At 41.5% G+C, this 11,680-nt stretch overlaps 2 protein-coding genes across 2 annotated transcripts in view; one reads left to right on the top strand and one right to left on the bottom strand.

Moving 5' to 3' along the window:
• LOC101849740 overlaps positions 1-5,621 on the top strand; it is a 79,404-nt gene extending 73,783 nt beyond the window's left edge. The window contains exons 3-4 of the mRNA XM_005089885.3: positions 250-1,168; positions 5,225-5,621. Of these exons, the coding sequence (XP_005089942.1) occupies positions 250-1,168; positions 5,225-5,357 (1,052 nt within the window). The 3' untranslated portion in view covers positions 5,358-5,621. The remainder of the gene's footprint in view (positions 1-249; positions 1,169-5,224) is intronic.
• Positions 5,622-5,704: 83 nt separating this feature from the next.
• Positions 5,705-8,281, bottom strand: LOC101849510. The gene has a single exon (XM_005089884.3). The coding sequence runs from the start codon at positions 7,860-7,862 to the stop codon at positions 6,018-6,020; it is 1,845 nt and encodes a 614-aa protein (XP_005089941.1). The 5' UTR covers positions 7,863-8,281; the 3' UTR covers positions 5,705-6,017.
• Positions 8,282-11,680: the final 3,399 nt, after the last annotated feature.

Here is an 11,680-nt window from a genome sequence, read left to right as displayed (position 1 = left end):
TAATAATATTAATAATAATTATAACAAGGAGGATCACTTCTGTAGCATCTACTCCCTGAAGGCTCTAGGCCCTTCACAATAATATCTGACTTAAATCAACGTTTTATGCATGGTGACCCATTTACGGCCAACAATTCTTTCAAATACATATAGACTCGTATTCTGAAAAAGAACAGATACACAAAAAGACAGTCACTGTGACTGCTAATGACACTTAGACTAAATTGCAATGAATTCTTGTTTCTTCAGGAGATTCGCACTGGTCAAAGCTATTGCAAGTGAACTCAGACCCCAACGGCTTCCGACACAAGCGATGTATACGCATGTGTCGCAGTTTCAACGTGAGTCAACCAGCTATCTGCAGAGGGCTCCGCCTTGGAAGTCGACGAGGCACAGACAGAAACGGCGCATTGAGGGAGATTGAGGAGACGACAGACACTTCTTGCCCACCGCCAGACTCTGGTATTTTAGCCAGCATCGCGACACGAATCCGCCATTGGCTGCAGTCTAAGCGGAAGTACGAAGTTGTGTCCCCTGTGAATGACACTTCCGGCAGCGGAGAAAGGAAAGGGGATAAGAGCGGGGGAGACATTGATCATGGGGTGGCAGGTGCTAGCGGTATGGTTCGAGGGGAGACGATTAAGGAAGATTACCTAATAATCAGTCAAATAAACAATTACCATCCAGAGTTAAAGCGCTCCGGGGGTTCCAATCCTTTAGGACTCCCCGTGAGTGGTCCATGTGTACCCCGATCCGCCTCAACAGGCGTAGCTAGGACATCTGGGGGCTCTCTAACTCCGCCTACTGTCATTTCCCGACACGCCACGCCCACACACACTTCTTCAGGCGGGACGTCGTCGTTTTACCCTAGCCCCGGAACGTCGTCAAAGTCCACCACCGGCCACCACCAACAGTATCACACTCAACAGCATCAGAACTCTCACCAGCATCCTGTTGTTGATATCAACATTGAGTTCGCCGATGCGGTGGCAGTCAAACCTCGTTCCCACTTCGCATCCAACCCGCTCAAACTGGATCAGAACCAAACCCCCAAAACCGCTATCATGACCCCTGCCACACGAGCACTCTCCAGAAGTCAGCAGTTGCGTCAGTCAAGAAACAAATACATGAAACTTCTTCAAAAGGCGGGCCAGCTCAGCCCCGGCCGGTAAGTCTGTGTGTGGTTTAATTTGTATTGTTCGTGTAAAATGTGCAAAATGAAATTTGTATAAAGTACTGCAAAATATTAAGTTGGCAGTTGGCACAGACACACTGACACACACACACACACACCCACACACACCCACACCCACACACACACACACACACACACACACACACACACACACACACACACACACACACACACACACACATACACACAGAGAGGGAGAGAGAGAGAGAGAGAGAGAGAGAGAGAGAGAGAGAGAGAGAGAGAGAGACGCAAACACACAGTATTTTGTTTTTTTCGTTTTGTCTTTTTATGGAGGTAGTCCCCAATCTATACCCCCCCCACACACACACACGCACGTGTAATATACTCATTTAATTAAGTATTAAGGATAAAAAGGGGGGGGGGGGGACAGTAGGCACATTCAACGTATGCAATCCTGATTAGAGATAATTAATTGGCACATCGTCTCTGCCTTTCTCCTTTCTATTTTTGTACGTTATGTAAATTAGAAGACCATACTTTAAAATTTCGAAAAGGCTTATTAGCGCCTAATTGAGTATTTCAGTTTTATATGAACTTAAAGAAGATAATTCTGGCTCAAATATGAGAGCCACAACCTACTAGCTTAACCTAATACTACGTGGTCATTCTGCATTCTTCAGAGATTTTCTGTTAAAAAAGAATCTTATTTTAAAGAAAAAACGGGTTCAAAGGCTTCTGATGTCATAGAAATTCATTTGGGTCAGAATACATTGTGTGAGATAAATCAGACTCGTTATCGGATTAACGAAAGACACATTTTTCTTAACAGTTTTAAAAGCATTCTATATATTTTGTTCCGAAGCAAATGTTTCGAACAAATTTTAATCATTCTAGATTCTGGGACTATATTATTAGGAAAAGAGAAACACGTTTGTTGGTAGTACTTAACCACTTGAAATGTGCTTCTCTGACAAGGCTTTATTGTTGTTGATAGAACCTTAGTCGTTTTAGGTTGTCATTGATTCATATTACTGAAATCTTAAGTGCACCAAAAGCGTTTTTTTTTTCCCGAGCGGCTGCCACAGAAAAGTACGGACAATAACAACGTCCCTCTTAGGACTGGATCTTACATCACCAGGGCTATGTAGGTGTTTTCACGTCGCCAGTGACATAATTTTAGATCTTTTATGAGGGAGCTGGGTCAAAGACATATTTAAATACAATAGTCCCTAAAAGGGTGGTATCAAAGACATAGACTGTCTCAAAGACAAACACACTCACGAACACACACATATAAGTGCATTCACACACATAAATACATACACACACAGACACACACAGACACACACACACACACACACACACACACACACACACACACACACACACCCACACACACACACGTACACACACACACACATACACACACATACACACATACACACACACACACACACACACACAAAATACATGCGGGCACGTACATACACCGCTGTCCTCGGGAGAGAGATAGATTACTAACCTGCAAAAGTAATTATTGTACCTGCGACTGAGTAACATAAAGCTTACTTAACCGTCATAAATCTTGCTTTGGAACGTTCGTTATAGTTAACAAAGTTCAAAGTTTGGCTTTCGATAAAAACACGTTCCGCTCGTTATCTGTTCAGGCTCAGCAAAGAAGCGTGCACAGCTCAGTTATCTTCGAGTTAGCGTGACCTTAGTTTGAAGTCCTTTTTTTCAAATTGGTTGCTTTAAGAGCTCGCCTCTTTCTCTCGAAAACGCGTGTCTCAATTCTATCGGAAGAGGACGTTAAATCGAACGAACTGAATGCTCCTCAAAGAGGGTATCATTGCCCCTCAAAGTAACCCAAACAATGTCGAAAGGGAAGGTAAACAGGGAATACTTAAGATACGTAAGTAATAGGGCTCTCACAGAAAAAAGGACTAACATGCTGCAGCCTCTGTAAAAAAAGCAAGTCTGTAGATAAGGACCATTAGTTCAGATATTTATTTTAATAACAAGGTTTATCATAAATGTAATACAAATAGTATGGAAAACGCATTGCGCACATCTCAGAGATGTACTGGTGGTATGTGTAGTTGATGTTACATTCATCTGTCTGAGAGGAGATGAGTCTTACAATAGTGTATACAGAAACATTCACAGCATAACATAAGCAAGATAATAGCAGTTCAAATGCACAAACACCATTGTTGTTCACAACTGTGCAGCGACCAGAGTATGAAAGTTTTGCTAGCGCGCAGTGAAGTTAATAATGCAGTATGGAAATACTATGGAGCTCACATACTTCAAAATGATGTGTGATTTCAAATGATGTCATGACACAGCTTTCTTACTTAAGTTTCGTCACCTACTAATCTCATTTACCCTGTTAGACACATAGTTCCCCAATATCATATTCTGTTCCGAACTACTTTGAGGCATGGTTTGGGAACTGGAACCGGAATCATTGTAAGTAGGTTAACTCTATATTTGATATAAGTAATGAAACTGCTATTCCTTATATATACGCTATGTCGTAACACATAGTGTGCACAGACTGTAACGTACCGAAGAAGAAAGTGGGGCATTAAATTTTGGTATGTTGAACTCAGAAATAGCTATTATAAATTAATTTCAGTTAGACACGAAGAAAAATATATAATAAGGAGCAGCCTATAGATATTGTCCTATAATGCAGTAAAAAACTCGAGGGGCAACTTATTATCAAATTTTTAATATCTCTTTTACTGGCGAATCAGTGTCACCCATACTTTGCACATCAGTTTGTATCAATTTTTTAATCACATTTTTCCTTAAAAAATAAGGCTCGATAAATAAACCTTTTTATAAATACATATAATATATAAAATACTATAAATCTCCATCACGCGGAAAATGAGATTGTTCACAGTACTTCCCACTTCTCGCACACATTTTGTGTACGCATATGACCTACGTCACAGCTCGCCTAAGACACTTATTTTTAGTAAACTTTAAAAAATCTGTAGAAACCATGGACTGAGATATTTTATTAGTATTTATTAAAGAATTTTCTAGAATACAGCGTGCAGGAGTTTGAAAAAAATGTTCGCCTGTTAAGACAAATTGATGTAAGTCATTGTTCAAAAGTTAGAGAATCTACGTTCAATAGTAAAGGAGATATTTGACAATAAGTCGCGCCATGCATTTTTACCGCACTTTAATAGTGACGCAGCAAATAACATCGCTCCTCTTGTATTCATCGTTTAAAGGCTAATCTTTAGTCAAGTTGCGTTGAGAGTTCACTGTTTTTGCTATTTAAATAATAATTTACAACTAAATGAAGTACAACAAAGAATATGCTAAAGTATGAATGCCCACAACATCCATCTAATGCAAACACACACTTAAAGACAGAGGAAGAAAAGATAGTTATAAGTGAGAAAGAAAGACTAAAAAGGAAAGCCTTTTAATGATGAATACAAGCAGAGCAAAGTACCAAATTATTAAGTTGGGTGAAAGAGAATAGATGCACTGTCGCCTTTGGTGTAAGATTCGCTGTCGCACGCCGAAGACCCGAATTCGATTTCTGAATGGGCAAGAGGGGGGGGGGGGGGGGGGTTATTGATTATCTCGATCTTTCAGGTAGGACGTTGTATCCCTCTCCTCTGCCCGGGTTGGCCCTGACAGAGAGTGACGGATAAGCCCGCCTCCTAAATGATCTAAATTGTGTCGATGGGGGGGAAATAATTGTTACATTCCCAACCCAATTAGAATGAATGCACAGTTGTTTTCCTCGGAATCCTCCACAGGGCAGTCTTATATAGGCGCATTTGATCTAACGAAGTACTTTGATCCTTTCAAAATGCCCAGCTATATGTCAGCACTGCAATCACCAATCGCCGACGAAACGAACAATACTGCTGTTTTACTGTCCACCCCCTCCCCCCACTCTCCCCTCCAACCGCCCCTGTTTCCTTCCTACGTCCTCTTCCATTTTACTCACCACCTTTTATACTAGAACATGTTTTTTCAGGTTTCGTACGATGATAATATTATAATCTATTTTCATATCACCATCCCCAGGACACCGCTAACAGGGACCATCAGCGCTCCAGCGAAGCATGGGATAGGAGAGAAGGGATCATCACCCATAGCCAAGCGGAGACAGATAAAAACCTGGCCACTTCCGGGAAGAAAGCAGCTGAAGTCAGGTTAGCAAAACTACTCTTTTTAGATCACATGATTTCAAGTGAAGTGAACTCTTACTTGTGTGTAGCTGCCTGTCTACACACTATCTTTGTTTTTTCACACTTTTTTAATGTTCATATCTTCAATACTGTATCCTGTTCTATCAAAGTGAGATAGATTAGATTCAAGTCCTCTATCTGTACTATAACTTTCCACCATGCTTGTCGCGTCTTAAGCTTAAAGCGGACAGTGTAATCAAGGGGTCCTCTTTTACTCAGTCGAGCAAACAGACAAAAAAAAAAAGCCGAAAAGGTAAGGAAAAGAGCTTGTCGAACTTCATCTTGTCGGAACACTCACACAGATTTTCTTGGACTTATGTTGGATAGGCCCATAGAGAGGTGCTATTGCTACAAATAGAAACTTATCAGGGGGGAAGGAAGACAGAAAAGCGAAAAGAAAAAAAAATCGCCCCCCTATAATTTCAAAAGCAGAGATAGAAGCGTAGAAGGTAAAGATTTTCAGCTGTCGTAATTTGAAAGAAAAAGACAATTAAAAAATTGCAAATTAAGCAATATTTACATTTGAACGCTCAAATATGCCGGCTACAATAATGTTATCAATGGTAGATTGGCTCATGAAACACTGGCAGTCGAAACACTTCCAAGTTAGGACGCAGAAAACTGCCATGTCACTTTCCCCCGTATTTTCGAGAGAGAATGGGGTCTAAAGCTAGTAGTAAGAAGCTGAATATATTGAATGCCCCCATATAGTTGAAAGTTGGTATGAATGATCCGGTGATATCTTTGATGAATCCTGCAACGATGTGGTCCAATGTGCACACTGCCCCGTTGACAAGGAAGTAGCCCGACATGATGTGCCCGATATATTCTGAGCCGATGAGGTCAGCAGCGATAGCCGGAAGGAGGGTCATCAGAACTTGAACAAATGAGCCTCCTATCACCTGCAACACAATCATCAGCTCATAGCCCTTGAAGAAGCTCACACATTGAAGTGTGATTCCTAAGACTAGCTGGATCACACCACCCAGGTAAATTCTTTTCACCCAGGGAAGGTCAGCTATAAAACCAATCCCTAGTTTGCTGATGAGGTCGCATGTACCTGCGACTGTGAGAAGCAATGGGACTTGTTCTGCGGTTAATCCTTGTTCTTTACCAAGGATAGGAGTGTATGCATAATAAGCCTGTGCATGAACCCCAAGGCCAGATGCAAAAACTAACATTAGGAAATAGGGATGTGTGTATATAGAGCCAGATAATGCGTTTTTGAATCGTTGGAAACAAGAACGGCATCCACTGTCTCTCTCCTTGATTATTATTCCGTTGCTTTTTAGTTTCTGTGACATCAGAGTTCCGTCCTGTTTCCCAACAGAGGGAGCCCTTGACCGGATTCCGGTTTTATATTCTGCCGCTGATGTCATTATTGTGAGAGTAAAAGACGAATTACTCAAGTATCTCGTACTGGTTGAAAGCGAGAGTTTATCCATTAAGCTATCATTCGGTACACTCCCAGCTCCGTGAAGCATGGTGCTCGATGCACCTAAATACTTGTTCGTGTTGGTTATATCTTCCACATTAATTTCGAATTGTTTCATCGCTCTAGGGTGACTTTCACTCATGCTTCTGCATCGTTTGTATTCCCCACCACAGTGTGGTATCTGGGCAAGGAGATTCATATTCTCAAAAGACTGGGTTTCTGCACTGGTAAGGACGTCAGACTTCACGATTTTAACAATGTCCGTGGAACTGATTGCTGGTGCGACGCTGTTTGTATCATCTGTGTCATCACGGCCCGACTTGATGTTCGGGTCAGCATATAAAGACACGGGTCGGAAGAGCATTGACCCTACCACACAGTGTAACTTTAACCCAGCTAGGAGGAGAACTGCACCCTGAAGGCCATAAGTGTCCAACAGGTACTGGGCCAGCGGAGGGCCCGCTATTGTGGCAATGCTGAGTCCTAAGTTGGCGCAAGATGCTGCCAATGAGAGTCGTTTCTTGAAGTAACACCCAATCAGCGCCATTTCAGGAACAAATATTAAACCGTTTCCAAATCCTATGAACATGAATAATACGTTGGTGAGTATGATATTGGGAGAAAATGCGATCAGGGTCGTTGCTAGGACTGTAAACGTCGATCCTGTCAGGGCGAGTGTGCGGACTGTGAATCTAGGAAGAAAGAGCGCAGGTTGTAACATAGAGCTCACAGCGAACGTAACAGAATACATGCTGAAGGCTAACGTTGTCAGAGTGGCAGACACCTGGTACTTCTCCAAGAACTCGATGAACAGCAGCGAGGCCGCGCGGATGAATGTAATACAACTGGTGATGTTGATGAGAGCCCCTAGCATAACGAACCAAGCCCACCCCCTGTCCACGGGCAATGGAGGTTTCGGGGTTTCATGACGTTCTGTTGCCGTTGTCGTGGTGGTGCTCATGTCAACCCCGCTTTCCCTCGAAGCTGATACTGAATTGTCAGGGTTCAAACCTCCTGCCGCAGTGCCTCCATTGTGCATCCTGGTATTAAATGAAGAAAAAACACCACAAGCCGTATCACAAATCTTCACATGAAAAGCAATACAGCTTGGGTGACAGTACGTTACTATATATATATATATCTATCAGTGGTGAAGACGATAACTAATAAAGCACCGAAATACTGTCAGCAGAAATTACAACTCAACAAAATACTTTTGGCAGAGAGTGCAAACTTGCTGTTGTTAGAAAAGCAATCCGTGGGATGAAACTGTCTCGATTTTGCTGACTTTCTCAACCGCAACTCAAGTAGCTGGCTCGCTCTCCTGACATGCTTATCACAAGGCTGTCTCAACCTATATGTTTGCATCACGCGACCAGCTGTCGTTTAAAAACATCTACCCCCCAGCATCAGAACAGTGGTCTACTTCTGTCTCCATGAATTAAAATTACTCGTAAGTGGCTGTGTATGGGTACGCTTACTCCACTGACGTTGTCTGTCAGCCTTTATATGTTTGCCATGTAATCTTATCGCACAACGTGTGAAGTAACACAAAGGTTAGTCACCACGACATTTGAAGTGCGTTCGTGAAGAAGTAACATTTTTAATACGTATTACAAGTTCAGGAATCTCTCTAAAACTGATGTTTGTTTTAAGTGTAGTTATTTTGGTAACGGCTTTTTGTCAGAAACCGACTAACATCATCTTCGTGTTTCAGTCTTTACTTGCATGTGACATGTATAGTATTCTGTGGGACATTTTTGCTCAAGAGCAGACAACAGGGAAATATTATATAATCTGTACCTGCATCAGTGCAGAAAGTCGGTGTAACGTCTTGTCACTTAAAGTGTGCGTGGTCTAGTGCTTGGTTTTTTTTTTCGGAGAGTCGGAGATCAGACTTGTATCAGTGGGTGGTTGGCTTGTGCTCTGGTCTGGTTTGCTCCTTCTTTCTCATCAAACATCTATCAACCTTATCTCTCCTCCGTTTTTGTGTTAGCTACCTTCTTGTAACACCTCTAATCTTCGGCACTCAAATGCCCTAATCGTGTTGCAAGTGCAGTAAAACTCTTACAAAAACGATAAAACAAGAGACCAAGGCGTCGGTGGTCTAGTAGTGAGGCTACCGGACTCGAAATTGTGAGGTTGTGGGTTCGAAGAGTCATAGCGACGCTGTGTCCTTGGGAAAGCCAGTTAACACCAGTTCTTATTACTTCACCTACGGGAATGGATTCCCGGCCATAGACAGCGAAAGAACTTGCCGGTATGTTGGTGTTTTAGCACCTATAAAGTGACAGCTTGCAGTACGAGTATGAGCTCTCCAGGAAGTCTAAAATGTTTCTGAGTTTTCCAGGGTCTACTGAGATACCAATAGCTATAAACTGCATAGAGCTTGCTGTAGAGAATGGATCTGCGTTATATAAAGGCAATATTATTAACAATAATTTGTTAATATTGTTATTACTAACAAGATACGAGATCTACGAACAGGACAATATCTAATCAGGATTGAAAAGACTGCAAAATGTATTGAAAGGATTTTGTCTCAATTGTATAAGATTTATACAATAATTTCTCTTTCTATCTGTCCGTCTTTCTAAACACTTTCCATTCTCTGTATTTCTAGTTTCTTTATTCCCCCTGTTACAGTTTTTTCCCAATCTCAATAATCCTTTCATACAAGGAATCGAACTGACGTCTCCCACTTGCCCAGCAGGCATACTTAAGCCTACTACATACCACTATAAGATACGACTGAGGACCATAGACTTGAATTATAATATTATTGTTCTAGACTGGCCGCCCCTCTTTGGTCAATAAAATAAACTTGATTGCGCTGGTGCACACTAAAGACATGGAAATGAAGGGCAAAACACCAATCTCGATAAAGTCGAGTGCGTGCGCAACTCTTTCTCCTTGTCCTTCTTGCGGGTCCTCCTTGTGGTTCCGAATAGAGTCAAATGACGCGGTCCACGGTGAAACGGAATTCAGTCAGAAGTGCCCAGCCTGATATATTATTATCACTATATAAGTCTATGCCGAGGACATACTCCCTTTGCTAATAACGAAATTCATATTGTTCAATAGCGTGCTCATTAATGCTATTTGCTGACACTTCCATATTTTACAGCACTTTTAGACCAACTTTAAAACCAAATTTCATCACCCTTACCCAAGCCCACCGCTCTTATCTATTTTATTTTTATTTGGTTCCCGTTTATCTTGTCGTAAACAGGTTGATCTTTCAACGAATCTCACTTATCTGACTTTTCTCGTTTGCAGCGCTTTCCAAAAAGGGAGGGAAAACGCCAAATTAGGGTAAATATTACCTAGCCTGGAAAAATTGTCATCGTGTCATCCTGGGCAAAAAGATCACAGACCCAAATTCTATGTTATAGTATAGGTAAAAAGGGCACAAACTAACAAAATCAAATACGTTTTACTGTAAGATTCACGACTACATTTAGTCGACATTGCACTTTGCTTTTAGTTTTAGTTTAGTTTTTGTAGAGTTTTACGGCGCTCGCAACTGCATAAGGTCATATGAGCGCCAAGCTTTTAGTTTAATCAGAATTCTGTAACATCATTCAGTTTCCGTGCCTTTCAGACAGAAAGCTATTTGCGTCAGCTTTAGTAGTGATTAGTATTTTTTCCGTCTCGTTGTCGGCAAGAATAAATTGTTGTACACAATAAATCAAATAGTGTGTACATGTGTGGAAGAGAGAGAGAGAGAGAGAGAGAGAGAGAGAGAGAGAGAGAGAGAGAGAGATTAGAAGGAGAGGGGGCAGGGGACGTAAAAAGTGCTGACTTGCATACTGCTCAACGTGCATCTCCCTTCCTCAAAACTGCAGTTCACGTTAATCTGCTGATTCGATAAGGCAGTACACGTACATTTCACGAACACTCCTTCGGCCTCCTCCTTTCCCGGTTTTCTTCTGTCCTTGAAATGCCATCAGGGCCTCAACTTGTCTACTCACAAGTGTTATCTTCCTACTCATCTACGGTCAACTCGTCTACTCACAAACGTTATCTTCCTACTCGTCCACGGTCTGCTTCTCCTTCTCCCTTCTTGAACTATGTGTTGCTAGATAGATCGAGCAGAGCCAGATACGATCGCGAAAAATTATCATCTACTTTAAGTTATATTATATTTTTGACAATGATCACGTAGCTGTCATGTGGATGCATAGCTTGTTGAATTCTGCGACAGAGCGTGCACCGAATGCACGTGCTCCAGTTGAGCTTTTGGGTTTATTGGTTCTTTGGCCCAGAGACAGAGACATTAATGATCCCAGACTTAAAATTTCAGACGTAGATAAATCTGTGTGAGATTTATACTGTCATCTGATGTTTAAATCAGAATTTAGATCTGTCTTAACTACTAAAAAAGACGCATGTTCCCTGATACTTCAACTCTCATGCGCTCACATAGCCACACTTGCTCACTCTCAAAAACGCACTTCCAGTACTGATCAAATACTTCATCCGTTCTCTACGTATATCACTTGCATGCCCTAGCTAGTTTACTGAGTAACACGATAACACGAAAAAAAAACCCAACCCCAAAGTCCCCATTCGGCTCAAAATTATGAAATTTGAGTTGTAGAAATTTTTAGCTTCCTCAGCCTTTCCTACAGTTATTCCATCGCATAAGAACCCTTAAAAGCCTTATTTCTTCCCAAACGTTTAATGTTTGCAAAAATGCATGCAAAAAAACAACAACCCCAAAATAATTTCCATAAAAAATAAGTGCAGTATTCATTAGCCTACCTAAGACATGTCAACAAAATCCAATATGGCCCCCGTATCCATGGAAACGAATTTGATTGCGGATTTTAAGACTCCTTACTATGCTTGCTA

The sequence above is a fragment of the Aplysia californica genome, unplaced genomic scaffold (genome assembly GCF_000002075.1).
Source record: "Aplysia californica isolate F4 #8 unplaced genomic scaffold, AplCal3.0 scaffold00010, whole genome shotgun sequence".
Classification (NCBI taxonomy): domain Eukaryota; kingdom Metazoa; phylum Mollusca; class Gastropoda; order Aplysiida; family Aplysiidae; genus Aplysia; species Aplysia californica.
Note: the sequence above shows the minus strand (reverse complement) of the source record. Positions and strands in the feature narration are given on the sequence as shown.

Coding starts and splice junctions, on each gene's coding strand:
- LOC101849510 (XM_005089884.3), bottom strand. CDS start 7,862: ATGCACAATGGAGGCACTGCGGCAGGAGGTTTGAACCCTGACAATTCA.